The 25,946-nt window shown below is 42.6% G+C and overlaps 1 protein-coding gene across 1 annotated transcript in view; it reads right to left on the reverse strand.

Moving 5' to 3' along the window:
• Window positions 1-25,946, reverse strand: part of LOC135221698 (uncharacterized) — a gene marked incomplete at its 5' end in the record, with an annotated part of 209,763 nt that overhangs the window by 22,324 nt on the left and 161,493 nt on the right. The window contains 1 exon segment of the mRNA XM_064259438.1: window positions 24,168-24,320. Within this exon segment, the coding sequence (XP_064115508.1) occupies window positions 24,168-24,320 (153 nt within the window).

Genomic DNA, 25,946 nt, shown 5'->3' on the forward strand with positions numbered 1-25,946 from the left:
TGAAGCAAATAAAGAAAGGAACAAAGAATATGAGGTGAAGGAAAAAAACAAGCCATCACAGTATTATGAAATATCAGCATCGAGAATTCAAGCATCAGCACCCAGATACTGTGCAAGGAACAAGCACTGTATATACAATGCCAAGGGATGGTGCAGATACGGAGATAAATGCAGATTCATACACAGAATAAATATGAAGAGGGAAGATCAAATATATTGGAAAAGTAAGATTTTCCATTTAGATTCTTTAATGTCAGAATTTCTGGAAATTAAGAAAAGAACAACATACCAGAACAGGAAAGAGACATGGGAAAATCCTTATTAAATTAAATGATGGGGATAACACGCAAACCATCATAGTGATGAATGTACAGGGTTCAGTTACAAGTAACTCAAAAAGAAAAATAAAGTTCTTAGAAGAACTAACCCAAACTGAAAAAAATAGATGTGATGAATATAAGTGAAACCTGGTATTCCCAAGACTGGTAATGATGATCAGATAAAGGGGTTCCAAACTTATAGATCAGATAGAAAAAATAGGAATCAAGGGGGAGCCACGACATATGGGAGAGATATAAATCAAGGAAAAAAATATGAGAAATATGTTATTGTTATTATACAATTAAGTTTGTTCATACTTACCTGGCAGATATATATATAGCTGTATTTTCTGACGTCCGACAGAAATTTCAAAACTCGCGGCACACGCAGTGGCGGCCAGGTGGTGGTAGTACCCATTCCCGCCGCTGGGAGGCGGATATCAGGAACCATTCCCATTTTCTATTCATATTTTTATTAATGCCTCTGTCTCCTGAGGGGAGGAGGGCGGGCACTTTAATTATATATATCTGCCAGGTAAGTATGAACAAACTTAATTGTATAATAACAATAACATTTTGTTCATGCCACTTACCTGACAGATATATATATAGCTGAATCACACCTTCGGATGGTGGGAAAAGACAGAATAGGATTTTTTGGGAAACTAAAATTAAGTAGATGATATACATCTTGGTTCCTTACCTGTTTGCAAAGTAGACTATGTGATTACTGTCACGTAAGGCTGCTTTTGCTTAATTACAGAGTTGCCAGCCAGGTGGAGACCTGTAGTGCTGGTGCGCTCTGGATGATCTGTCAACGGGTGCGAGACCTCAGCGTGACAAGATCATCGAGGCCATACAAATGAGGGCAACGAAGCAACTGACCACCACCTGACCAACTATACACAGAAACCCCTTAAAAACTAACTAACGGATGGAGATCTTCACATAAGACTCACCACAACCTAAAAACACAACACCTAACTTAACCTAACTAAGGAATAGGGAAAGAGCTACTTTCCGGACCCCAATCTGTGTCCGCAGAAACGTATGGCCCCAGTGCATTACAATCGTCATAGATCGTTCTCACATCCCTTAGGTAATGAGGCGAAGACGGAGTTGCTCCTCCAAAAGGTACAATCGAGGATGTCCTTGATTGACATGTTCTTTTGGAAGGCAAGAGAGGTAGCGACGGCTCGTACTTCGTGCGCTTTTACTCGGAAGAGGCTCAAATCAGTCTTCTGGAAAGATGAATGAGCCTCCCGAATGGTGTCCCTCCCTTAGAAAGAAAGCCACAGCATTCTTCGATAAAGGTAACTCTGGCCTCTTCACAGAGCACCAGAGGTTACCCTGAGGGACCTCTAACCTCTTTAGTTCTATGCACGTAGAACTTGAGAGCCCTTACCGGGCAAAGGACTCTCTCTGGTTCTTGGCCCACCAGACTTGACATACCCTTGATCTCGAAAGTCTTCGGCCAAGGGTTCGAAGGATTTTCATTCTTCGCCAAGAAAGATGGGTTCAACGAGCAGACAGCATTGTCCCCTTTGAAGCCCATTAACTTGCTAAACGCTTGAATTTCACTAACTCTCTTAGCCGTCGCAAGAGAAGTTAGGAAAAGAGCCTTCCTTGTCAGGTTCCGAAGAGACGCTGTCTGAAGCGGTTCGAAAGTGTTCGAACATAAGGAATTTCAGGACTACATCCAGATTCCATGAAGGGGGTCTCATTTGAGGAACCTTCGAGGTCTCGAAAGACTTCAAAAGGTCATGAATATCCTTGTTGTCAGACAGGTCTAGGCCTCTGTGCCTAAAAACCGCTGACAACATGCTTTTATATCCCTTGATGGTAGGGACCGCTAATTTCTGCACATTTCTGAGAAATAGCAGAAAATCAGCTATCTGGTTCACAGAGGTCGAGGAAGAGGAAACTCCCTCCTTTTTACACCATGCCCTGAAGGAAGCCCACTTCGACTGGTAAACAGCTCTTGTGGAAGCACGTCTCGCATGTGCGATTGCTCTCGCAGCTGCTTTCGAAAAAACCTCTCGCTCTGGCCAACTTTCGATAGTCTGAACGCAGTCAGACTCAGAGCGGAGAGGTTTTGGTGAAAACCTTTCGAAGTGAGGCTGTTTGAGTAGATCTTTCCTCCAGGGCAATGTCCTTGGAAAGTCTACAAGGAAAGACATGACCTCTGTGAACCATTCTTTCTCGCTGGCCACATCGGAGCGATCAGGGTTAACCTTGTCCCTTCCGAGGCCGCAAACTTCCTCATGACTTCCCCCAGAATCTTGAATGGTGGGAAGGCATATAGGTCTAGGCCCGTCCAATTCCAAAGCAAAGCGTCTACCGCGATTGCTTCTGGATCCAGGACTGGGGAGCAGTAAAGAGGAAGTCTCTTGTTCCTTGACGTTGCGAATAAGGTCGACCAGTGGACGTCCCCACAGCGTCCACAGGTCTCGACAAACGTCCTCGTGCAAGGTCCATTCCGTCGGAAGGACTTGGTTTCGACGACTGAGAAGGTCTGCCCTGACGTTTTGCACACCTGCAATGAATCTCGTCAGGATCGTTACCTCTTTCCTTTTTGCCCACAGCAGAATCTCTCTCGCTAGGGAGTACAACGTTCTGGAGTGTGTTCCTCCCTGGTTTTTTAAATAAGCGAGTGCTGTGGTATTGTCCGAGTTTATCTGAACAATCTTGTTCTCCAAACTCTTCTCGAAGAACTGCAGGGACAGAAATACTGCTGCCAGTTTTTCTTTGACATTTATATGCCAGGCTACCTGTTCCCCTCTCCAGGAGCCTGACACTTCCTTCCCCCCTAGTGTTCTCCCATCCTGTGATGGAAGCGTCTGAAAACAACACTAGGTCGGGGCTCAAAAGACTTAGGACACGCCCTCTTGAAGCTTCTGAGGGTCCAACCACCATCTTAGGTGGTTCTTGATCGGAATCGATATTCTCAATACTGCATTGAGATCGTCTTGGCCTTCCACTCGTCTGCCAAAGAAGAATTGGAGAGGCCTGATGTGCAGTCTTCCCAAGGAAACAAACCTTTCCAGCGAGGAAATGGTCCCCAGCCGACTCATCCATTCCCTCGCCGAGCAAGTCTCTCTCCTTAGAAAGGCTGAGATCTTTTCTAACCCTAGCCGCTGACGTTCCTGGGACGGAAACGCTCGAAAAGCCACTGAATCCATCTGAATCCCCAGATACACGATGGGACTGTGTTGGGGTCAGATGCGACTTTTCGAGGTTGACCAGAAGTCCCAGGGACTTCGCTAAGGCTAAAGTGAACTGCAAGTCCTTCAGACACTTCTCTCTCGACGACGCTCTGATCAGCCAGTCGTCGAGGTATAGGGAAACTCTTATTCCCGAAGAGTGTAGCCACCTCGCTACGTTCTTCATCACTACTGTGAACACCATCGGAGCCGTGGTCAGTACCGAAGCACATCGCTCTGAACTGCCATACTTTGTTGTTCAAGACAAATCTTAGATACTTTCTTGTTGAAAGAGGGTGGATCGGGATGTGGGAAGTACTCGTCCTGCAAGTCCAAGGATACCATCCAGTCGCCCGGTCTCAACGCTCCCAGACAGAATGAGGCGTCTCCATCGTGAATTTGATCTTTTCCACGAAAAGATTGAGCCTGCTTACATCTAGAACTGGACGCCAACCTGACGACTGCTTTGGTACTAGGAAGATTCTGTTGTAGAAACCTGGGGACCCCAAGGTCCGCGACTTGTTCCACCGCTCTTTTTTCGATCATCTGCTGAAGGAGATCGAACAAGACTTTCTTCTTTTCTCCTTGGTAGGATGGAGAAAGGTCTCTGGGAGTCATAGAAAGAGGAGGAAGATCTAAAAAGGGGAGGGGATCTTGTACCCCTGCTCCACGATCCTGAGGGACCAAGAGTCCGTGTCTCTCTCTCTCCACGCTCCCGCAAAATACTTCAGTCCTGGCTCCCGGACTGGTGTCTGAAGGACATACTTTTCACTTGGAAGGCTTTGGCTTAAAAGAAGCTCTTCCTCGTGAAAACCCTCTCCCTCGAGGAGCTGCTCTCGAGGGGGGAGCCCACGAAAGGGCTTTACTTTCTTCGGCGGACGAACTGCAGCCGAAGAGGTTGAAGGTACGGCCGACCGTCTTGTAGACTGGGCCAAAAGATCCTGAGTAGCCTTCTCTTGTAAGCTGTTCGTCAGGTCCTTTACCAAAGTCTGGGGGAAGAGATGGTTCGAAAGAGGCGAAAACAACAAATCCGCTTTCTGAGCTGGCGTCACCGAACGAGCTGTGAAGTTGCACAGCAAAGCTCTCTTTTTTAACAAAGCTGTTCCAAAGTGAGATACGAGCTCTTCCGAACCATCCCTGACGGCTTTGTCCATACACGCTAACACGCTGGACAGCTCCCCCAGACTAAGAGATTCTGGGCTTCTCGCTTGCAAATCCAGAAACTCCCAAACACCAGTCAAGGAAGTTGAAGACTTCCAGCGTCCTGAGCAGACCTTTCAAATGATGGTCAGTCTCCGACGCGGTCCAAGTTACCTTGGCAGAGGGTAAAGAAGCGACCTCCTCTGTAAGTCTACAAGGCTGGAGAAATCTCCTTGAGCCGAAGAAGGGATACGAACTCCCACTTCGTCTTTGGTCCTATACCAAATGCCCCCTTTTCCCCACTAAGTCTAGTAGGAGGCAAGGCGAAGGTCGTCTTGCCTTGGTCTCTCCTTCTTATCATCCAATCCTGGAGCTTCTTGAAAGCACGTTTCGTTGATAGAGAAGTTTTCATCTCTACAAACTCCGGGATTTTCCCAGTTTTCGATGAAGAAAACTGTGAAGGAGGAGACTTGGGAGCTGCGGGCTGAAATTTGTCCTCAAAAGAAGAACGCAGAGTCTAACTAGAACTTTATAGTCCGAGATAGAAGGGGCTGTAGCAGGTTCCTCTTCACCCGATTCAGCCGAACTACTAGTTCTCCTTCTTCTCTAAACGGAAGAGGAGAACGTCTGTCAGGAGAAGGCGTCCTATTGGCGGGTCTTAGCAAGATCAAAGGACCCTATCCTTGCAACAAGATGCAGCCTTATTACGGCTGTCTTCTTTATGACGCTTACTACTCGTTGATGGTAGAGCGTCCTGAGGAGGACGAGCGTCTTCAGCGCCTTCCGCGGCAGTCTCACCTGCCCGAGAAGCGTCCTTACATCTCTTCGCTGGCATACGTGCCTGAGCGCGTAAAATAGCGTCTGGGGGTAAGACTTCTTGTTCAGAATCCCCAAAAAAACGTCTTGAAAGGAGGCCTGAACGTCCTGGCGAGCTTCCTGCCAAGCGTCCTGTCTAGCGTCCTGGAGAGCGTCCTGGCCGAGCGTCCTGTGTAGCGTCCTGGCGAGCGTCCTGACGATACGTCCTGCCTAAGCGTCCTGCAAGCGTCCTGACGAACGTCCTGCTAGCGTCGGCTGCAAGCGTCCTGACGAGCGTCCTGACAAGCGTCCTGACGAGCGTCTTGCCCGAACGTCCTGCCGAGCGTCCTCGTACAGAGCGTCTTCAAAAAAGCGTCCTGACGTAACGTCTTCTATAAGACGAACTGAGATCGGCGAATCGCTGAAGGAGAAGCGATCGGCGAACGAGACGCAGTAGGTGAAGGAGACGGAGACTGCTTAGTCCTCTTGACAGGCAGTCTAAGGTCCTTCCTCCGCTTAGGCTCGACTGCTGCTGGGCGAGTCCTCTGAGCCATAAGCGAGGATAGCTGGTCCTGAAGGGACAAAAGAAATGTTCTTCGTCGGAGAAGAATGAGCAGAGGAAGCAGGACTGGTCCTGTGAGAAGACGAGGGCGAGGGGACGCCTCCTTCCTTCTCACAGGTACAGCTACCTGTTTTCTCCAGGTATACGCGCCTGTGCGCGCAACCTAGCGTCCTCATCGGAGGAGATCCTACCTCTCTTCTGAGGCGGAAAGACATCATAAGCGTCTTCCGACGAAAGCGGCGAAAGAGGACGTGAAGCGTCCTCCGCAAGAAACGTCCTCTTTAACGGACGAGAGTCTCTCCGAGCGCTCCACCCCTTGCGCTGGGGGAGGACGCTTCGGAGGACGAGAAGCACTCCTTCATGATGCGTGCTCGTGCACGGTCCTTGGCAGCCTGGGTCTTTGCCTACTAATGGTCTGCCGAAGGGACGCCAGATCGGTGGGAAGCCCCCGTAACCCTCTTTGCGGCTTTCGACATACCTCCTCCCTGGGTCTTGGGAGTCTGATAGAGGTCTAGGCCTAGAGGCATTATGGGGCGCCGATCTGACGCCCCCTCCACAACACTGGGGGCACGATCACACACTTGCACCGAGCCGTTTCTAAGGCTTTTCACTTTGGTCTCCAGAGTGCGAAAGAGGACTCCAAAATCATAGAGAGAGCATCCGCTCCTCCCGACACAGAATCAGAGCCCGAAGGCAACACAGGTTTAGGGGTTGTAAACACTACAGGTGTTAGAGCAGGAGAAACGTTAGTCTTACCTTTGGAAGAACCACTCCTTGAGGAAGACCTCCTGATCCTATCGCGCTCCAATTTAAGGCGATAGGACTCATATGCTCTCCATTCATCATCAGTCAATTTCTCACATTCATGCACGATGATCAATCAAACAATTAAGCCCCCTACAACTCATACATACTGTGTGGGGGTCTACCGATGCTTTCGGTAGCCTCACCTTACAATCAGCCCTCACACACACTCTGAAACTCACAACACTTGATCCAGACATATCTTATAGAGAAAAGTCAATCCAAAATCAAAAACGGTCCACTATCGCGCATGCCAATTCAACAATCCAATTCAATACCAAAAAAATCAATCAGATACTTAAAAGCGAGTCAATTTCCAAAAAATCCTGAGCAGAGGTCTGTAAACAGATGTTTACTGACCGGCGACAGAAAAAAATATGAATAGAAAATGGGAATGGTTCCTGATATCCGCCTCCCAGCGGCGGGAATGGGTACTACCACCTGGCCGCCCACTGCGTGTGCCGCGAGTTTTGAAATTTATGTCGGACGTCAGAAAATACAGCTATATATATATCTGTCAGGTAAGTGGCATGAACAAAATAGTAACTCAGAATGTGAATTAATAGTGGTAGAATTTGAATCTGAAAAATTAGTGAACATCATAACATATAGACCCCCTAATACTAAAGTTTGATATAATAATAGGAAAATTGGAGGATATATGTAGAAATCACAGACTGGAATATACTCCTATACGGAGACTAACTTTCCTTTCGTATTTTGAAAAGAACGAATAGGAGATTGTGGTTGTATTTATACATATACAAAAGAGAGTAATAGTAGTGCAGAAATTAAGAGGCAATTCGAAAAGCTATTAGATATGCTACTAGAACACAACATTCAACAAATAAATCACCTGCCAACTAGAAAGGATAGTTTTAGACCTAGTATTTATGAATGAGGTGAATTATGTTAAAGAAATAAGTGCATAATAAGAGTATTTCAGATCATAACGTCATAGAATTAACAGTCCGTTCCAAAGCAAATGAAAACTGAGATAAGAGATGAAAAAGTGGGAAGGATACGGAAAATACAATTTCTATAGTAAGAATATAAAATGGTCAGAAATAAATGAAGAATTAAACAAAGGTTGGGGAAACATTTGTAAGTGATAATATAAAGGTAAATATGGGTATATTACATAAAATATTAGAGAAAACAGTGGATAAGTTATACCGAAGAAGAAAAGTAAACATCAGTCATGCATACCAAGAGACAGGAGGATCTTCTTCCAGAAAATCAGAAAGCAAAAGAAAGGTCTTGCAAAAGAAAAGAATGCATGGAAAGTGATGGAAATGAAAAGTAAAACAGAAAATGCAGAACAAAAGATTATACAATCAAAAGAAAATGAAACATGGGACTTAGAAGAAAAGACCCTAGAAAATATCAAGCAAAACCCCAAACTATTGTACTCATATGTGAAAAAGATTAATAAAAGAAGAGTAGAAATAGGACCTCTAAGAAAGGAAGGGAGATTAACAAATGAAAAAAAAGGAAATATGCAACATATCAGCAGAAAGATATAAGAGAGAATTTACCCCTAGAATTGATAATGAAGATAATGATACAGAAATAAGAGATGAAGATAATGAATATTTATCAGACATAGATATTAATGAAGCCGATATTGTGCAGGCTATTACTGAAATTAAAAATGGATCAGCAGCTGGACCAGATGGTGTCCCTGCCATTTTGTTAAAGAAAGTAGTTCATTCTATCGCAAAGCTGCTTGCAATATTATTAAGACAAAGTGTAGCTACAGGCAAGATTTATGATGAACATAAATTAGCATATATTACCCCTACTTTCAAAAGTGGATCACAACTAGAGGCAAGTAATTATAGGCCTGTGAGTCTAACATCACATATTATGAGTGTATGAAAGGGTAATGAAGAAAAATATTATGAAACATTTAACCCTTTAACGCCGATTGGACGTATTAAACGTCTATAAATTGTCTGTTGGGTGCCGATTGGACGTATGGTACATCGATATAAAAGTTTTTTAAAAATTAGCGGAAAAATACTTATAGGTCTACCAGGCAAAAACTTTTGAATCATGCCCCTTGGGGGATGCTGGGAGCTCACAGATCAAGGCGTTGTTTTGTTTGCAATTGTTATCCAGGTGCGCAAGCGCAAATTTCTTTCTTCTCCACTAAAAAATATCAGCGACACATCTCGGAAATTATTTCGTCACTTTGACATAATTTTTGCACCATTTCATATTAGCCGTTACATGGAGTATTATATATGAAAATGTGCACAAGTTCATGTAGAATACAACTAAAAACAACTCATGGTTGTAGCTTTAATCATTTTTGAAATATTTTTATATAAATAATGATGTGCCAAAATTTCAACCTTCGGTCAACTTTGACTCTACCCAAATGGTCGAAAAACGCAATTGTAAGCTAAAACTCTTATATTCTAGTAATATTCAATCATTTACCTTCATTTTGCAACTAATTGGAAGTCTCTAGCACAATATTTTGATTTATGGTGAATTTAGGAAAAAAAAAACTTTTTCCTTACGTCCGTGCGGTAACTTCCGAAAAAATCATAAATTTTTTCGTCCGATTGTCGTAATGTTTGCACCCTTTTAAATTAGCCGTTACATAAAGTTTTATATATTGAAATGTGCGCAATTTCATGTAGAATACAACAATAAAAAATCCATGGTTGTAGCTTTTTGCAGTTTTGAAATATTTTCATATAAATAACGACAAGTGCCAAAATATCAACCTTCGGTCAACTTTGACTAGACCGAGATGGTAGAAAAACGCAATTCTAAGCTAAAACTCTTACATTCTAGTAATATTCAATCATTTACCTTTATTTTGTAACAAATTGGAAGTCTCTAGCACAATATTTCGATTTATGGTGAATATATGAAAAAAAAAATTTTTTCTTTACGTCCGCGGTAACTCTTCCGAAAAAAATCATATATTTTTTCCTCCGATTGTCGTAATGTTTGCACCATTTTAAATTAGCCGTTACATAAAGTTTTATATATGAAAATGTGCGAAATTTCATGTAGAATACAACAATAAACAACCCATGGTTGTAGCTTTTATCAGTTTTGAAATATTTTCATATAAATAGCGATAAGTGCCAAAATTTCAACATTCGGCCAAATTTGACTCGACCGAAATGGTAAAATAACGCAATTGTAAGCTATAACTATTACATTCTAGTAGTATTCAATCATTTACCTTCCTTTTTCAACTAATTGGAAGTCTCTAGCACAATATTTTGATTTATAGTGAATTTATGAAAAAAATGTTATTGTTATTATACAATTAAGTTTGTTCATACTTACCTGGCAGATATATATAATTAAAGTGCCCGCCCTCCTCCCCTCAGGAGACAGAGGCATTAATAAAAATATGAATAGAAAATGGGAATGGTTCCTGATATCCGCCTCCCAGCGGCGGGAATGGGTACTACCACCTGGCCGCCCACTGCGTGTGCCGCGAGTTTTGAAATTTCTGTCGGACGTCAGAAAATACAGCTATATATATATCTGCCAGGTAAGTATGAACAAACTTAATTGTATAATAACAATAACATTTTGTTCATGCCACTTACCTGACAGATATATATATAGCTGAATCACACCTTCGGATGGTGGGAAAAGACAGAATAGGATTTTTTGGGAAACTAACATTAAGTAGATGATATACATCTTGGTTCCTTACCTGTTTGCAAAGTAGACTATGTGATTACTGTCACGTAAGGCTGCTTTTGCTTAATTACAGAGTTGCCAGCCAGGTGGAGACCTGTAGTGCTGGTGCGCTCTGGATGATCTGTCAACGGGTGCGAGACCTCAGCGTGACAAGATCATCGAGGCCATACAAATGAGGGCAACGAAGCAACTGACCACCACCTGACCAAACTATACACAAAACCCCTTAAAAACTAGCTAACGGATGGGAGATCTCACATAAGACTCACCACAACCTAAAAACACAACAACCTAACTTAACCTAACTAAGGAATAGGGAAAGAGCTACTTCCGGACCCCAATACTGTGTCCGCAGAAACGTATGGCCCCAGTGCATTGCAATCGTCATAGATCGTTCTCACATCCCGTTAGGATAATGTGGAGGCGCGGTAAGACGGCATGGTTGCTCCTCCAAAAGGTACAATCGAGGATGTCCTTGATTGACATGTTCTTTTGGAAGGCAAGAGAGGTAGCGACGGCTCGTACTTCGTGCGCTTTTACCTCGGAAGAGGCTCAAATCAGTCTTCTGGAAAGATGAATGAGCCTCCCGAATGGTGTCCCTTAGAAAGAAAGCCACTGCATTCTTTGATAAAGGTAACTCTGGCCTCTTCACAGAGCACCAGAGGTTACCTGAGGGACCTCTAACCTCTTTAGTTCTATGCACGTAGAACTTGAGAGCCCTTACCGGGCCAAAGGACTCTCTCTGGTTCTTGGCCACCAGACTTGACATACCTTTGATTTCAAAAGTCTTCGGCCAAGGGTTCGAAGGATTTTCATTCTTCGCCAAGAAAAGGAGGGTTCAACGAGCAGACAGCATTGTCCCCTTGAAGCCCATTAACTTGCTAAACGCTTGAATTTCACTAACTCTCTTAGCCGTCGCAAGAGAAGTTAGGAAAGAGCCTTCCTTGTCAGATTCCGAAGAGAGCTGTCTGAAGCGGTTCGAAAGAGTTTGACATAAGGAATTTCAGGACTACATCCAGATTCCATGAAGGTGGTCTCATTTGCGGAACCTTCGAGGTCTCGAAAGACTTCAAAAGGTCATGAATATCCTTGTGTTGTCAGACAGGTCTAGGCCTCTGTGCCTAAAAACCGCTGACAACATGCTTTTATATCCCTTTGATGGTAGGGACCGCTAATTTCTGCACATTTCTGAGAAATAGCAGAAAATCAGCTATCTGGTTCACAGAGGTCGAGGAAGAGGAAACTCCTTCCTTTTTACACCATGCCCTGAAGGAAGCCCACTTCGACTGGTAAACAGCTCTTGTGGAAGCACGTCTCGCATGTGCGATTGCTCTCGCAGCTGCCTTCGAAAAACCTCTCGCTCTGGCCAACTTTTCGATAGTCTGAACGCAGTCAGACTCAGAGCGGAGAGGTTTTTGTGAAAACCTTTCGAAGTGCGGCTGTTTGAGTAGATCTTCCTCCAGGGCAATGTCCTTGGAAAGTCTACAAGGAAAGACATGACCTCTGTGAACCATTCTCCTTGCTGGCCACATCGGAGCGATCAGGGTTAGCCTTGTCCCTTCCGAGGCCGCAAACTTCCTCATGACTTCCCCAGAATCTTGAATGGTGGGAAGGCATAAAGGTCCAGGTCCGTCCAATTCCACAGCAACGCGTCCACCGCGATTGCCTCTGGATCCAGGACCGGGGAGCAGTAAAGAGGAAGTCTCTTGTTCCTTGACGTTGCGAATAAGTCGACCAGTGGACGTCCCCACAGCGTCCATAGGTCCTCGACAAACGTCCTCGTGCAAGGTCCATTCCGTCGGAAGGACTTGGTCCGACGACTGAGAAGGTCTGCCCTGACGTTTTGCACACCTGCAATGAATCTCGTCAGGATCGTTACCTCTTTCCTTTTTGCCCACAGCAGAATCTCTCTCGCTAGGGAGTACAACGCCTGGAGTGTGTACCTCCCTGGTTTTTTAAAATAAGCGAGTGCTGTGGTATTGTCCGAGTTTATCTGAACAATCTTGTTCTCCAAACTCTTCTCGAAGAACTGCAGGGACAGAAATACTGCTGCCAGTTCTTTTACATTTATATGCCAGGCTACCTGTTCCCCTCTCCAGGAGCCTGACACTTCCTTCCCCCCTAGTGTTGCTCCCCATCCTGTGATGGAAGCGTCTGAAAACAACACTAGGTCGGGGCTCAAAAGACTTAGGGACCACACCCTCTTGCAGCTTCTGAGGCGTCCAACCACCATCTTAGGTGGTTCTTGATCGAAATCGATATCCTCAATACTGCATCGAGATCGTCTTTTGCACCTTCCACTCGTCTGCCAAGAAGAATTGGAGAGGCCTGATGTGCAGTCTTCCCAAGGAAACAAACCTTTCAGCGAGGAAATGGTCCCAGCAGACTCATCCATTCCCTCGCCGAGCAAGTCTCCTTCCTTAGAAAGGCTGAGATCTTTTCTAAGCCTAGCTGCTGACGTTCCTGGGACGGAAACGCTCGAAAAGCCACTGAATCCATCTGAATCCCAGATACACGATGGACTGTGTTGGGGTCAGATGCGACTTTTCGAGGTGACCAGAAGTCCCAGGGACTTCGCTAAGGCTAAAGTGAACTGCAAGTCTTCCCTTCAGACACTTCTCTCTCGACGACGCCCTGATCAGCCAGTCGTCGAGGTATAGGGAAACTTCTTATTCCCGAAGAGTGTAGCCATCTCGCTACGTTCTTCATCACTACTGTGAACACCATCGGAGCCGTGGTCAGTCCGAAGCACATCGCTCTGAACTGCCAAACTTTGTTGTTCAAGACAAATCTAGATATTTTCTTGAAAGAGGGTGGATCGGGATGTGGAAGTACGCGTCCTGCAAGTCCAAGGATACCATCCAGTCGCGGTCTCAAGGCTCCCAGAACAGAATGAGGCGTCTCCATCGTGAATTTTATCTTTTCCACGAAAAGATTGAGCCTGCTTACATCTAGAACTGGACGCCACCCTGACGACTGCTTTGGTACTAGGAAGATTCTGTTGTAGAAACCTGGCGACCGCAGGTCCGCGACTTGTTCCACCGCTCTTTTGTCGATCATCTGTTGAAGGATCGATCGAACAAGACTTTCTTCTTTTCTCCTTGGTAGGATGGAGAAAGGTCTCTGGGGAGTCGTAGAAACAAGGGAGGAAGGAAGATCTAAAAACAAGGGTGGGATCTTGTACCCCTGCTCCACGATCTTGAGGGACCAAGAGTCCGTGTCTCTCTCTCTCCACGCTCCCGCAAAATACTTCAGTCTGGCTCCGACTGGTGTCTGAAGGACATGCTTTTCACTTGGAAGGCTTTGGTTTAAAAGAAGCTCTTCCTCGTGAAAACCCTCTCCCTCGAGGAGCTGCTCTCGAGGGGGGAGCCCCACGAAAGGGCTTTACTTTCTTCGGCGGACGAACTGCAGCCGAAGATGTTGAAGGTCCGGCCGACCGTCTTGTAGACTGGGCCAAAAGATCCTGAGTAGCCTTCTCTTGTAGGCTGTTCGTCAGGTCCTTTACCAAAGTCTGGGGGAAGAGATGGTTCGAAAGAGGCGAAAACAACAAGTCCGCTTTCTGAGCTGGCGTCACTGACCGAGCTGTGAAGTTGCACAGCAAAGCTCTCTTTTTTTAACAAAGCTGTCCCAAAGTGAGATACTAGCTCTTCCGAACCATCCCTGACGGCTTTGATCCATACATGCTAACACGCTGGACAGCTCCCCCAGACTAGAGATTCTGGGCTTCTCGCTTGTAAATCCAGAACTCCCAAACACCAATCAAGGAAGTTGAAGACTTCCAGCGTCCTAAGCAGACCTTTCAGATGATGGTCTGTCTCCGACGCGGTCCAAGTTACCTTGGCAGAGGGTAAAAATGACCTCCTCTGTAAGTCTACAAGGCTGGAGAAATCTCCTTGAGCCGACGAAGGGATACGAACTCCCACTTCGTCCTTGGTCTTATACCAAATGCCTCCTTTACCACTAAGTCTAGTAGGAGGCAAGGCGAAGGTCGTCTTGCCTTGGTCTCTCCTTCTTATCATCCAGTCCTGGAGCTTCTTGAAAGCACGTTTCGTCGATAGAGAAGTCTTCATCTCTACGAACTCCGGGATTTTCCCCGTTTTCGATGAAGAAAACTGTGAAGGAGGAGACTTGGGAGCTGCGGGCTGAAATTTGTCCTCAAAAGAAGAACGCAAGAGTCTGACTAGGACTTTGTAATCCGAGGTAGAAGGGGCTGTAGCAGGTTCATCTTCACCCGATTCAGCCGAACTACCCAGTTCTCCTTCTTCTCTCAACGGAAGAGGAGAACGTCTGTCAGGCGAAGGCGTCCTATTGGCGGTTCTTAGCAAGATCAAAGGACCCCTCTCCTTGCAAGCTGCAGCCTTATCACTGCTGTCTTCTTTCTGACGCTTACTGCTCGCTGATCTGGCTCGGAGAAGAGCGTCCTGAGGCGGACGAGCGTCTTCCGCGGCAGTCCCACCTGCCCGAGAAGCGTCTTTACCTCTCTTCTCTGGCATACGTGCCTGAGCGCGTAACAAAGTGTCTGGGGGTAAGAATTCTTGTTCAGAATCCCCGAAAGCGTCTTGAAAGGAGGCCTGAACGTCCTGGCGAACTTCCTGCCAAGCGTCCTGTCTAGCGTCCTGGAGAGCGGCCTGCCGATCGTCCTGTGTAGCGTCCTGGCGAGCGTCCTGACGAACGTCCTGCCTAGCGTCCTGCCAAGCGTCCTGACAAACGTCCTGCCGAGCGTCCTGACGAACGTCCTGCCTAGCGTCCTGCCAAGCGTACTGACGAACGTCCTGCCGAGCGTCCTGACGAACGTCCTGCCTAGCGCGAGCGTCCCGACAAGCATCTTGCCGAACGTCCTGCCGAGCGTCCTTGCACAAAGCGTCTTCAAAAACGTCCTGTCGTAACGTCCTTCTATAAGACGAACGAGATCGGCGAATCGCTGAAGGAGAAGCGATCGGCGAACGAGACGCAGGGGGCGAAGGCAACGGAGACTGCTTAGTCCTCTTTACAGGCAGTCTAAGGTCCTTCCTCCGCTTAGGCTCGACTGCTGCTGGGCAAGTCCTCTGAGCCATAAGCGAGGATAGCTGGTCCTGAAGGGACAAAAGAATGTTCTTCGTTGGAGAAGAATGAGACGAGGAAGCAGGACTGGTCCTGTGAGAAGACGAGGGGCGAGGGACGCCTCCTTCCTTCTCAAAGGAACAGCTACCTGTTTCTCAGGTGTACGCGCCTGTGCGCGCAACCTAGCGTCCTCATCGGAGGAGATCCTACCTCTCTTCTGAGGCGGAAAGACATCATAAGCGTCTTCCGACGAAAGCGGCGGGAAAGAGGACGTGAAGCGTCCTCCTGCAAGAAACGTCCTCTTTAACGGACGAGAGTCTCTCCGAGCGCTCCACCCCTTGCGCGGGGAGGACGCTTCGGAGGACGAAAAGCAATCCTTCAAGACGCGTGCTCGTGCACGGTCCTTGGCAGCCTGGGTCTTTGCTACATGGTCTGCGAAAAGCGGGACGCCAGATCGGTGGGAAGCCCCACAGTAACCCTCTTGCGGCTTTTCCTGTCGAAACATACGTCCTCCCTCCCTGCGGTCTTTTCTTGGGAGTCTGATAGAGGTCTAGGCCTAGAGGCATTATGGGGCCGATCTGACGCCCCTCCACAACACTGGGGCACGATCACACACTTGCACCGAGCCAGTTTCCAAGGCTTTCACTTTGGTCTCCAGAGTGCGAAGGGACTCCAAAATCATAGAGAGAGCATCCGCTCCTCCCGACACAGAATCAGAGCCCGAAGGCAACACAGGTTTAGGGGTTGTAAACACTACAGGTGTTAGTGCAGGAGAAACGTTAGTCTTACCTTTGGAAGAACTCCTTGAGGAAGACCTCCTGATCCTATCGCGCTCCAATTTAAGGCGATAGGACTCATATGCTCTCCATTCATCATCAGTCAATCTCTCACATTCCTTGCACCGATGATCAATCAAACAATGAAGCCCCCTACAACTCATACATACTGTGTGGGGGTCTACCGATGCTTTCGGTAGCCTCACCTTACAATCAGCACTCACACACACTCTGAAACTCACACCACTTGATCCAGACATATCTTATAGAGAAAAGTCAATCCAAAATCAAAAAACGGTCCACTATCGCGCATGCCAATTCAACAATCCAATTCAATACCAACAAAATCAATCAGATACTTAGAAACGAGTCAAATTCCAAAAAATCCTGAGCAGAGGTCTGTAAACAGATGTTTACCGACCGGCGACAGAAAAAAATATGAATAGAAAATGGGAATGGTTCCTGATATCCGCCTCCCAGCGGCGGGAATGGGTACTACCACCTGGCCGCCCACTGCGTGTGCCGCGAGTTTTGAAATTTCTGTCGGACGTCAGAAAATACAGCTATATATATATCTGTCAGGTAAGTGGCATGAACAAAAAACTTTTTCCTTACGTCCGCGCGGTAACTTCCGAAAAAATCATAAATTTTTTCGTCCGATTGTCGTAATGTTTGCACCATTTTAAATTAGCCATTACATAAAGTTTTATATATGAAAATGTGTGCAATTTCATGTAGAATACAACTAAAAATGACCCATGGTTGTAGCTTTTATCAGTTTTGAAATATTTTCATATAAATAACGATATAGAAAAAATTCGTCCTTCGGTCAACTTTAACTCGACCAAAATGGTTGAAAACTGCAATTGTAAGCTACAACACTTACAGTCTAGTAATATTCAATCAATTACCTTCATTTTGCAACAAACGGGAAGTATCTAGCACAATATTTTGATTTATGGTGAATTTTAGAAAACAGCTTTTTTTTTTACGTCCGCGCGTTACGAATTCATGCATCATTTTGTGATAATATTTTCTCTGTGTTGCCTTGATCGTTTTACAATGTGTTATATACCAAAATTATTGCAATTTAGTGTACAATACAACAAAAAAAATTAACTCGTTAGCTTTAACCGTTTTGTTCACAGCGCGATTTGTATACAATTATACATGAATTTTTTTCACGGTCATATATCCCAATACAGTGGTCCCCCCCGTATTCGCGGGGGATGCGTACCAGACCCCCCCGCGAATAGTTAGAATCCGCGAATGTTTGGAACCCCCTCTAAAAATGCTCATAAACTCCTATCCTGAACATGCAAACACCAAAGTATCCCTAAAAAGACCATCCTTCATCAAATATACATAAAATATCCTATTATGGTTCATATTAATCTTTGAAATATTATTAATACTGTTTTAAAGTAAATCTTACATTTTATGGTTATACATAAATACATACTATGTACGTACTGCATGACTTAGTTACGTACATAAATACATACTATGTACGTACTGCATGACTTAGTTACGTATGTGAAAATAATTCAGTCCCCCCATAAGTATTCAGTATGCACATTTTCGTTCATACTGTTACTATTTGAGACATCCATTTTCTTTTAACAATGGAAACAATTGTATGTGAAATCACAAATACCAAATGTCTACTTAAAGTTTTATCCTACATCAAATATACCATTTAATTGGTATTATTAATATCATTTTAAAGTCATCTTAAACATTTTACCATTAGAAATATATAAACAGCCAATAGCAGAGAGAGAGAGAGAGAGAGCGAGAAGAGAGAGAGAGGAGAGAGACGAGAGTGAGAGAGAGAGAAGGGAAGAGAAGAGGAGAGAGAGAGAAGAGAGAGAATAAACTCCTTACAATTTCAATAGATTGAAATGAATGTCTGTAGGCAAATTTTTTCCCCTCCCATAAAAACATATATTTCTCCAGAGAAGAGAGAAAGAGAGGACTGTGCAATTATGTTTGTCTGTCTATCAATTCTTTTGCTGAGAGCGAGAGATAAAAAAAAGGAAGAAATAGAAACACCAAATGTATACCTTATGTAACATCCTGCATCAAATTTACCTTAAATTATTATCATATTACTGTATTACTCTTAGAGATTGTATTAATATAATTTCAAAGTAATCCTAAACATTAGTAGCCTTAAAGGATACGTACTTATAACACTTGCAGCCAAGAGAGACAGTTACCACTAGGACAAGTATCTTGTGAAGAGAGAGAGAGAGAGAGAGAGAGAGAGAGAGAGAGAGAGAGAGAGAGAGAGAGAGAGAGAGAGAGAGAGAGAGATTACATAACACCATTAAATTCGTTGACCATTGTATGGCATTGTTACTTTCCCAGCTCCGAGCGTCACTGGAGTTGAGGTAGGGAAATTGATACAGGAAAAGACGAAGGGAAGAATTTTAATTTGAAATTAGTTATCGTATTATTACTACTTCTATTATTATTATTATTATTTGAAAATAAAATAAACATGTGCATCTACCATAAAAAATTCTCTCATCTCGGTAAGAAAGAGGAGTTATCCTTACAAGTGAAATGGAAAGGTCATTTTCATCTCTTTAAAATACTACCATTATGAATTTTGTAATTACAGTTTATTATTATTATTATTATTAAATAATGAAACTATCAATAAACATTTTACATACTAGTACCATAAAAATTCTTTCATCTCGGTAAGAGAGAGAGAGAGAGAGAGAGAGAGAGAGGGAGAGAGAGAGAGAGAGAGAGAGAGAGAGAGAGAGAGAGAGAGTGTTTATCTCTCTCTGTTCTCTCAAAAATGACTTATAACGCTTCCAGCGAAAGAGAGGGAGGGAATTACCACTATGACACATTATCTTGTGTGGCAAAAGAGAGAGAGATGAGAGAGAGAGATGAGAGAGGAGTGAGAGAGAGAGAGAGAGTTAACCTTAATTAAAAGAAGTGACATGGATAGATTTAGTATTGTATTTCTTTAAAATACTATCACATAATATGAATTTTGTAATTACAGTTATTATTATTATTATTATTATTTGAAAGTATTAAAAACAAATAGTACAAGTACTATAAAAAATCTCGCGTCTCAGTAAATGAGAGAGAGAGAGAGAGAGAGAGAGAGAGAGTGGGGGAATTTCATGAGCACTTGATGGCAGGAACAAAACAGCTCCTTCCGCCTCCTGTCACTTAACTTGATACATATATCTGACAGTTTTAGTACCTGGAGTCAGACTCGAAAGAAGACTGGGATTTCCTTCATTCTTCCATAATTTTTTAAATTTATAAGCTAAAATCTTACTAATTCACTATGGTATTTTCTTTAATGAATTGATATTATTGCTGTATAAATTAATATTAATATTTGAGAATAGTAAATAATTTATTTATCATACAAAAAAAACATACATCTTTGTAGGAGAGAGAGAGAGAGAGAGAGAGAGAGAGAGAGAGAGAATTATTATTTTTATTATGTGAAATCATTTAAACTTATTAAACTTACTAATACAGTATTAATCAAAATTAATATTTGAAAATTAGTAAATCATTTTTGTATCATAAAAATGTATTTAGTCATGAAAATAAACATCAAAATACACTAATTAGTGATTATTTTTGCCGGCAAATTCCGCGAATGGGTGAGTCCGTCCGCGAATAATTTATAGATAGGTTCCAAAGAAAAATCAGCGAATGTGAGAGTCCGCGAATCCGGAGAACGCGAATACGGTGGGGACCACTGTATTTATATATGATAATTATTTTTTTTTTCATTTCTGATGGTTGCATACTAAACTTCAGGCAATGACAAAAAAAGGAGCCAAAAATGAACTCTTAATCTTGAAAACTAAGCGTGCTGTGATTAAAAAAAAAAAAAATTTCCGCTTCGGCGCTCACTCGCGAACGCCGCCGGCATTCGGGAGACGATTTTTAAAATACCGCTTTGGCGTTTAAGGGTTAATTAAAAATAGTTTGTTTAGTAAAGGACAACATGGTTTTATACCTGGAAAAAGTACACAAACCCAACTGTTAGTCCACCGTGAGAACATATATAAAAATATGAAAAACAAAAAAGAAACAGAAGTGGTTTATCTAGACTTTGCCAAAGCTTTTGACAAGGTAGACCATAATATATTAGCAAAGAAAATTAGAACACATACCACAGTGGACAAAGTAGGAAAATGAATAAAAGAATTTTTACATAACAGAAAACAGATAGTGATTGCAAACGATGAGAAAGTGGATGAAGCTATGATAATATCGTGTGCAAAAAGACAGTATGTTAAGGACTTGGTAGCGAGTAGTTTTGTCAATGACACAAGAATACGTAGAGAAATTACTTGTGATGAAGATAGGAACTCGCTACAGAGAGACCTAAACAATACATATGAATGGGCAGAGGTCAATAGGATGGTATTTAACTCTGATAAATTTGAATCAATAAATTATGGAGACAAAGAAGGAATGCTATATGCATATAGGGGACCTAATAACAAGACAAACACAAATAAGAAAGCAGTTAAAGACCTTGGTGTGATGTTGAATAGGAACATAGTTATGTAATGATCAAATAGCAATACTACTGGCAAAATGCAAAGCAAAAATGGGAATGTTGTTACGGCACTTCAAAACAAGAAAAGCCGAACACACGATTATGCTTTATAAAACGTTAAAACGTATGTACGTAGTCCACTTGAATATTGCAATATGATATGGTACCCACACTACCAAAAGGATATTGCACAAAAAGAGTGTACAAAGGTCCTTTACAGCTAGAATAGAAGAAGTTAAAGATCTTGACTCCTGGGAAAGACTAAAATTTTAAAATTATATACGTAGTCTAGAAAGGAGAAGAGAATGCTACATGATAATACATGCATGGAAACAGATAGAAGGAATTGCCGATAATATCATGGAGCTAAAAATATCGGAAAGAGCAAGTAGAGGTAGATTAATAGTGGCCAAAACTACACCAAGAAAACTAAGGAAAGCACATAAGACATTAATCCACTACGCACCAGCATCGATAGTGCAGCGTTTATTCAATGCGTTGCCAGCTCATCTGAGGAACATATCAGGAGTGAGCGTAGATGTGTTTAAGAATAAGCTCGACAAATATCTAAGCTGCATCCCAGACCATCCAAGATTGGAAGATGCAAAATATACTGGAAGATACTTTAGCAATTCTCTGGTAGACATTAAAGGTGCCTCACACTGAGGAACCTGGGGCAACCAAAACGAGCTGTAAGGTCTGTAAGGTCATATACAATGGAAGGGAGTGTTATGTTGGTACATTAGTAAATGTTTTCCTATTAAACTATTAAACATATGGACAATGTTTATTTTTAAAAAATGAAATTTTTTTTAATCAATTTGTATTTTTTATAGCTAAAAAAACTTTGGTCTTGACAAGAGGATAATCTTCTAGTGCCAAGCTGGAAACTGGTTACAAGCAATCAAAGATTGTAAAGCAAGGAATCTGTGGCATCTGGCAACTCATGCGTATACCAGGTGGGCGGCAGTCATTTGACCAGGCTTGGAACCTCGTGACTGTTAAGGACCGAGATCCGCTCAGGTTCTTTATTATAATAAACAAAAAGGATTCAAAACCAACAGTTGAAACTCGGGATACGAATATAGAAAGACACTCAAACAGAACAGAAGTTTATTTACAAGCTTACTAACAAAGGTAAATGCAGAATGGTTTCTCCTATTTACATAACAAATTAAATCTGACAATATGTAAAATGGGGAAAGTGTTTTAATGAAATACTTGCTGTCCAGTTTTGCAGCTGTCAAAATCAGTGCTCGAAGCGAGGGCTTCACAAAAGGGGACAGTAGAAACTTCAGACATGCTTCTTGACTTCATACTGCAGGAAGAAATGCCTTAGTCTTGAAACTTGAAGGGTGGCTTACTCCTCAGAACCGCTTGTAGGACATTTCTTCTCTGAAAGGGTTACTCGACGTTGGGATCTCATCTCCTCTCTCCTCTCCTCTCTCTCTCCCCGCGTTCATCCCATCCTCTCCCTCATCGTCTCTCTCACTGGACGGTCTCTCTATCTCTCTCTCTCTCTCTCTCTCTCTCTCTCTCTCTCTCTAACTACAAACTGCGGACTTAACTTGTTTCCGTTCACACTCTCTTGTGCGTCCTCTTCCTCTCTTATCCTTCGTCTCTTCCTTCTTCTCTTATCTCTGATAATCTCTCTGATGATCTGACTTCTTCTACTTCCTCAGGGCATATAGTATATATATATATATATATATATATATATATATATATATATATATATATATATATATATATATATATATATATATATATATACACGTCGATCTCGGGATGGGGCTGAAAAGGGCGGAGCTTAACCAGCGAACGTAATCATCTCCCGACAGGAACTTTTTAGAAGGATCCAGATGAAAAGTTACATCATAATACGCTGCGTTTCTAGCAACGGGCGTGTACTGGAGTTCCACGACACACCTGGGGATTCTCGAACAATCATGAGAACAGACGCCTCCAACACGTGCGCGAATGCCTCCTTGCTGCAGACCTACTCGAAGAAGATGCATTTTCCTTTCTTTTAATGTATGATTCTTCACTATAAAGCAATTACCATGACAGTGACTCACTAGTCTTTCTTCAACCACCTTGGAGAGTGGTGTGTCACTTTGCTCTTCTTTCACCAAGACAGTTTTTTTAATGAAACCTGTACCTTGTTTTTATTTATTTATTCTACCCAGAAGTTCCGGGGACATCAATGTTATACACATCCTTCCTTGTTTTCCGTGTTAACCTGCCTTGGGACCATTGGAAATTGCAGTAGATGTGCATTTTTCTTCTGCTTTGTCATCGCTTGTGTTATGAGTATGATGGTCTGTCTCCTGAGGGGATATTGCCCCTTTGGGGAGAGGGGGCCCAACTACTTTTTGTTCTTTAGTATTTTACTTTTGTTATGTTTAAGATATTTTGAAACATTTGTTTTGACATTAATGTTTTTATGTATCTTTCTTGTTATCTTCTTACACATTTTCTGGGAACTTTGTAATCTTTTAGTCTTTCAGAATTTCTGTTTCAGGATGTTCAAGACATAGGGGTTTATGTTGCAGACAAGTTTTTATGCTAAGATTCAGGGTACATAACCACATTGTTTCAACAAGAATTTTAATGGCGTACGATTGCGATCTACCCATCTGCTTGCAGGGTCAGTCGCAATTGTCGTCTTGTCTCTTTCTGTCATTTTGGTGGGAGTGGGGCATGGGTTATACGGCTCACTCCCGTCTTTCCCTCTATTCTCACATAAATATGATTCTTTATCCTCTCTCAGGATAGAAATGTCCTTTCCTGAGGTAGAGAGTGTATTATGTTTCTTTACTGGCTCTTCAGTTGTCAGCCCTTCTCCTTGGCTGGAATTTTGGCAGTGGCGGTGGTCGCTCAGAACTTGGGAGCCCTCTTCTTTGCTTCCCTCTGACAGAGATGCCACTTCACTAATTTTTTATTTGTGTATTTGTGCTGTGAAGAAAGTGAGACTTTGAAAGCATTCTGTCCTGTCACACGGTGTGTTTCTTGCTTGCCGAACAATATGGCGTTGCAATGCGGGGATACCATCCTTATGGACTGCTTTGAATATCGTTTACCTATGATGTTCAACTTGGTACCCTTTTGCCTTATGATATAATTGTACTAATGTTTTGTTTTACATAACATAATGCCTCTTAAAAATAAAACTACCCTTTATAAAACATTACAAATGTAAAAATAAAGAAGTTTCAGCCCACTTTTCAATGTTGCAAAAGAGACCATGAATTACAAATACTGTACAAAGCTCTAGCTTACCTATAAAATTCCGAGCTTGTTTAGAAGCACTCAACCATGAAGGAGATACAATTGGCATCCCCTTTCCCATAACAGCTAACAATTTGCAAGTGCGCTTTATAGCTGTTGTAACAAGGACAGTGCATTCTTGGGCAGATTCAACAACTTTCCCACCTAAAAAGCAAAGAAAATGATATTATCTTTAAAAAATATGTATACTTTTAATGTACCATTACTCACTACCACCTTCAAGAACCATATAAAATTAAATCACTTAATTACTCTAATAACACAGGTTTTTCTCCATGGATTTATGCTTCTGAATTCATGGAATCCTGGCAAATATTAAGAATATATATTACTTTAGCAATGAAATTCCTAAAAACAAATATGCAACCATGACCACAAAAGCTACCATAGTGATAGATTTTATGAAATAGTAGTGTCCTCAAATTTGCAAAACGTGAAAAGTTTTATAATAAAATTAATCATTTGGATACTTACCTAATGTTAAAGTTAGTTGCATCTTTGTGACATAAGGAATGATTAGCATTCAAGATAAACAAAAGAATAATGCTTGTCTGACCCAGATGGACTGTAAGATGTGGGAAGGCTAGGTGGTTTTCCACTTAATTGGTACCCAATTAACTAATTTTATTATCAAAATCTTAATTATTTGAGATGAATCTTAGCTACTGCTAAATTTAGCTGAGTGCTACACTAAATGAAGAAGGTGGATTAGTGCAGCCAGGGAAACATTCTTTATTAAAGGGGAAAAGCTTCTACACCTTTTTACCCACTGTGTGAACGTTCCTGGTATACGTACTGCTACCAGATGACAGGTCCACAGTAGGTGTAAGAGTGAGAAGTGTCAGAGGATCCTTACAGGGAAAAAATGACTACAGTATCTTGTAGGGCACTAGTACTCCTGTGCCAGAGTTGGAAGCCCATAACCAACAGTCCAAAAGTAGACAACTATATACCAATGTGCACCTTCATGTTCCTCAAACCATAAAAGAAAAGAATATAACCTTCATGTTTGGTTCTGGAGAATATTATCCCTGCCAGGATGACAGAGCTATGGGGTTTGCAATGCTCATACAAAACTTTGACCTCTTGCAAATAACATGAGGTACAAAACAGTTACACCTCCACTAGGCTGTGATGACAACCTTCTCTGGAGTAAAGTTTTTTACTTAACCCTCTTACGCCGATTGGACGTATTAAACGTCGAGTCAAAATGTCTCCCGTATGCCGATTGGACGTATCATACGTCGGCTCAAAAATTTTTTTTTAAAAATTCGCGGAAAAATACTTATAGACCTACCAGCCGAAAACTTTTGAATCACGCGCCTTGGGGGATGCTGGGAGTTCACGGATCAAGGCATTGTTTTGTTTACAATCGCTACGCAGGCGCGCAAGCGCGAATTTCTTTCTTATCGCACTAAAAAGTATCAGTGACACGTCTCAAAAATTATTTCGTCACTTTGACATAATTTTTGCACCATTTTAAATTATCCTTTACATGAAGTATTATATATGAAAATGTGCGCAATTTCATGTAAAATACAACAAAAAAATACTCATGATTGTAGCTTTTATCAGTTTTGAAATATTTTCATATAAATAACGATAAGTGCAAAAATTTCAAACTTCGGTCAACTTTGACCCTACCGAAATGGTCGGGAAACGCAATTGTAAGCTAAAATTCTTATATTATAGTAATATTCAATCATTTGCCTTAATTCTGCAACAAATTGGACGTCTCTAGCACAACATTTCGATTTATGGTGAATTTAT

Source organism: Macrobrachium nipponense, chromosome 3, assembly GCF_015104395.2.
Source record: "Macrobrachium nipponense isolate FS-2020 chromosome 3, ASM1510439v2, whole genome shotgun sequence".
NCBI lineage: Eukaryota > Metazoa > Arthropoda > Malacostraca > Decapoda > Palaemonidae > Macrobrachium > Macrobrachium nipponense.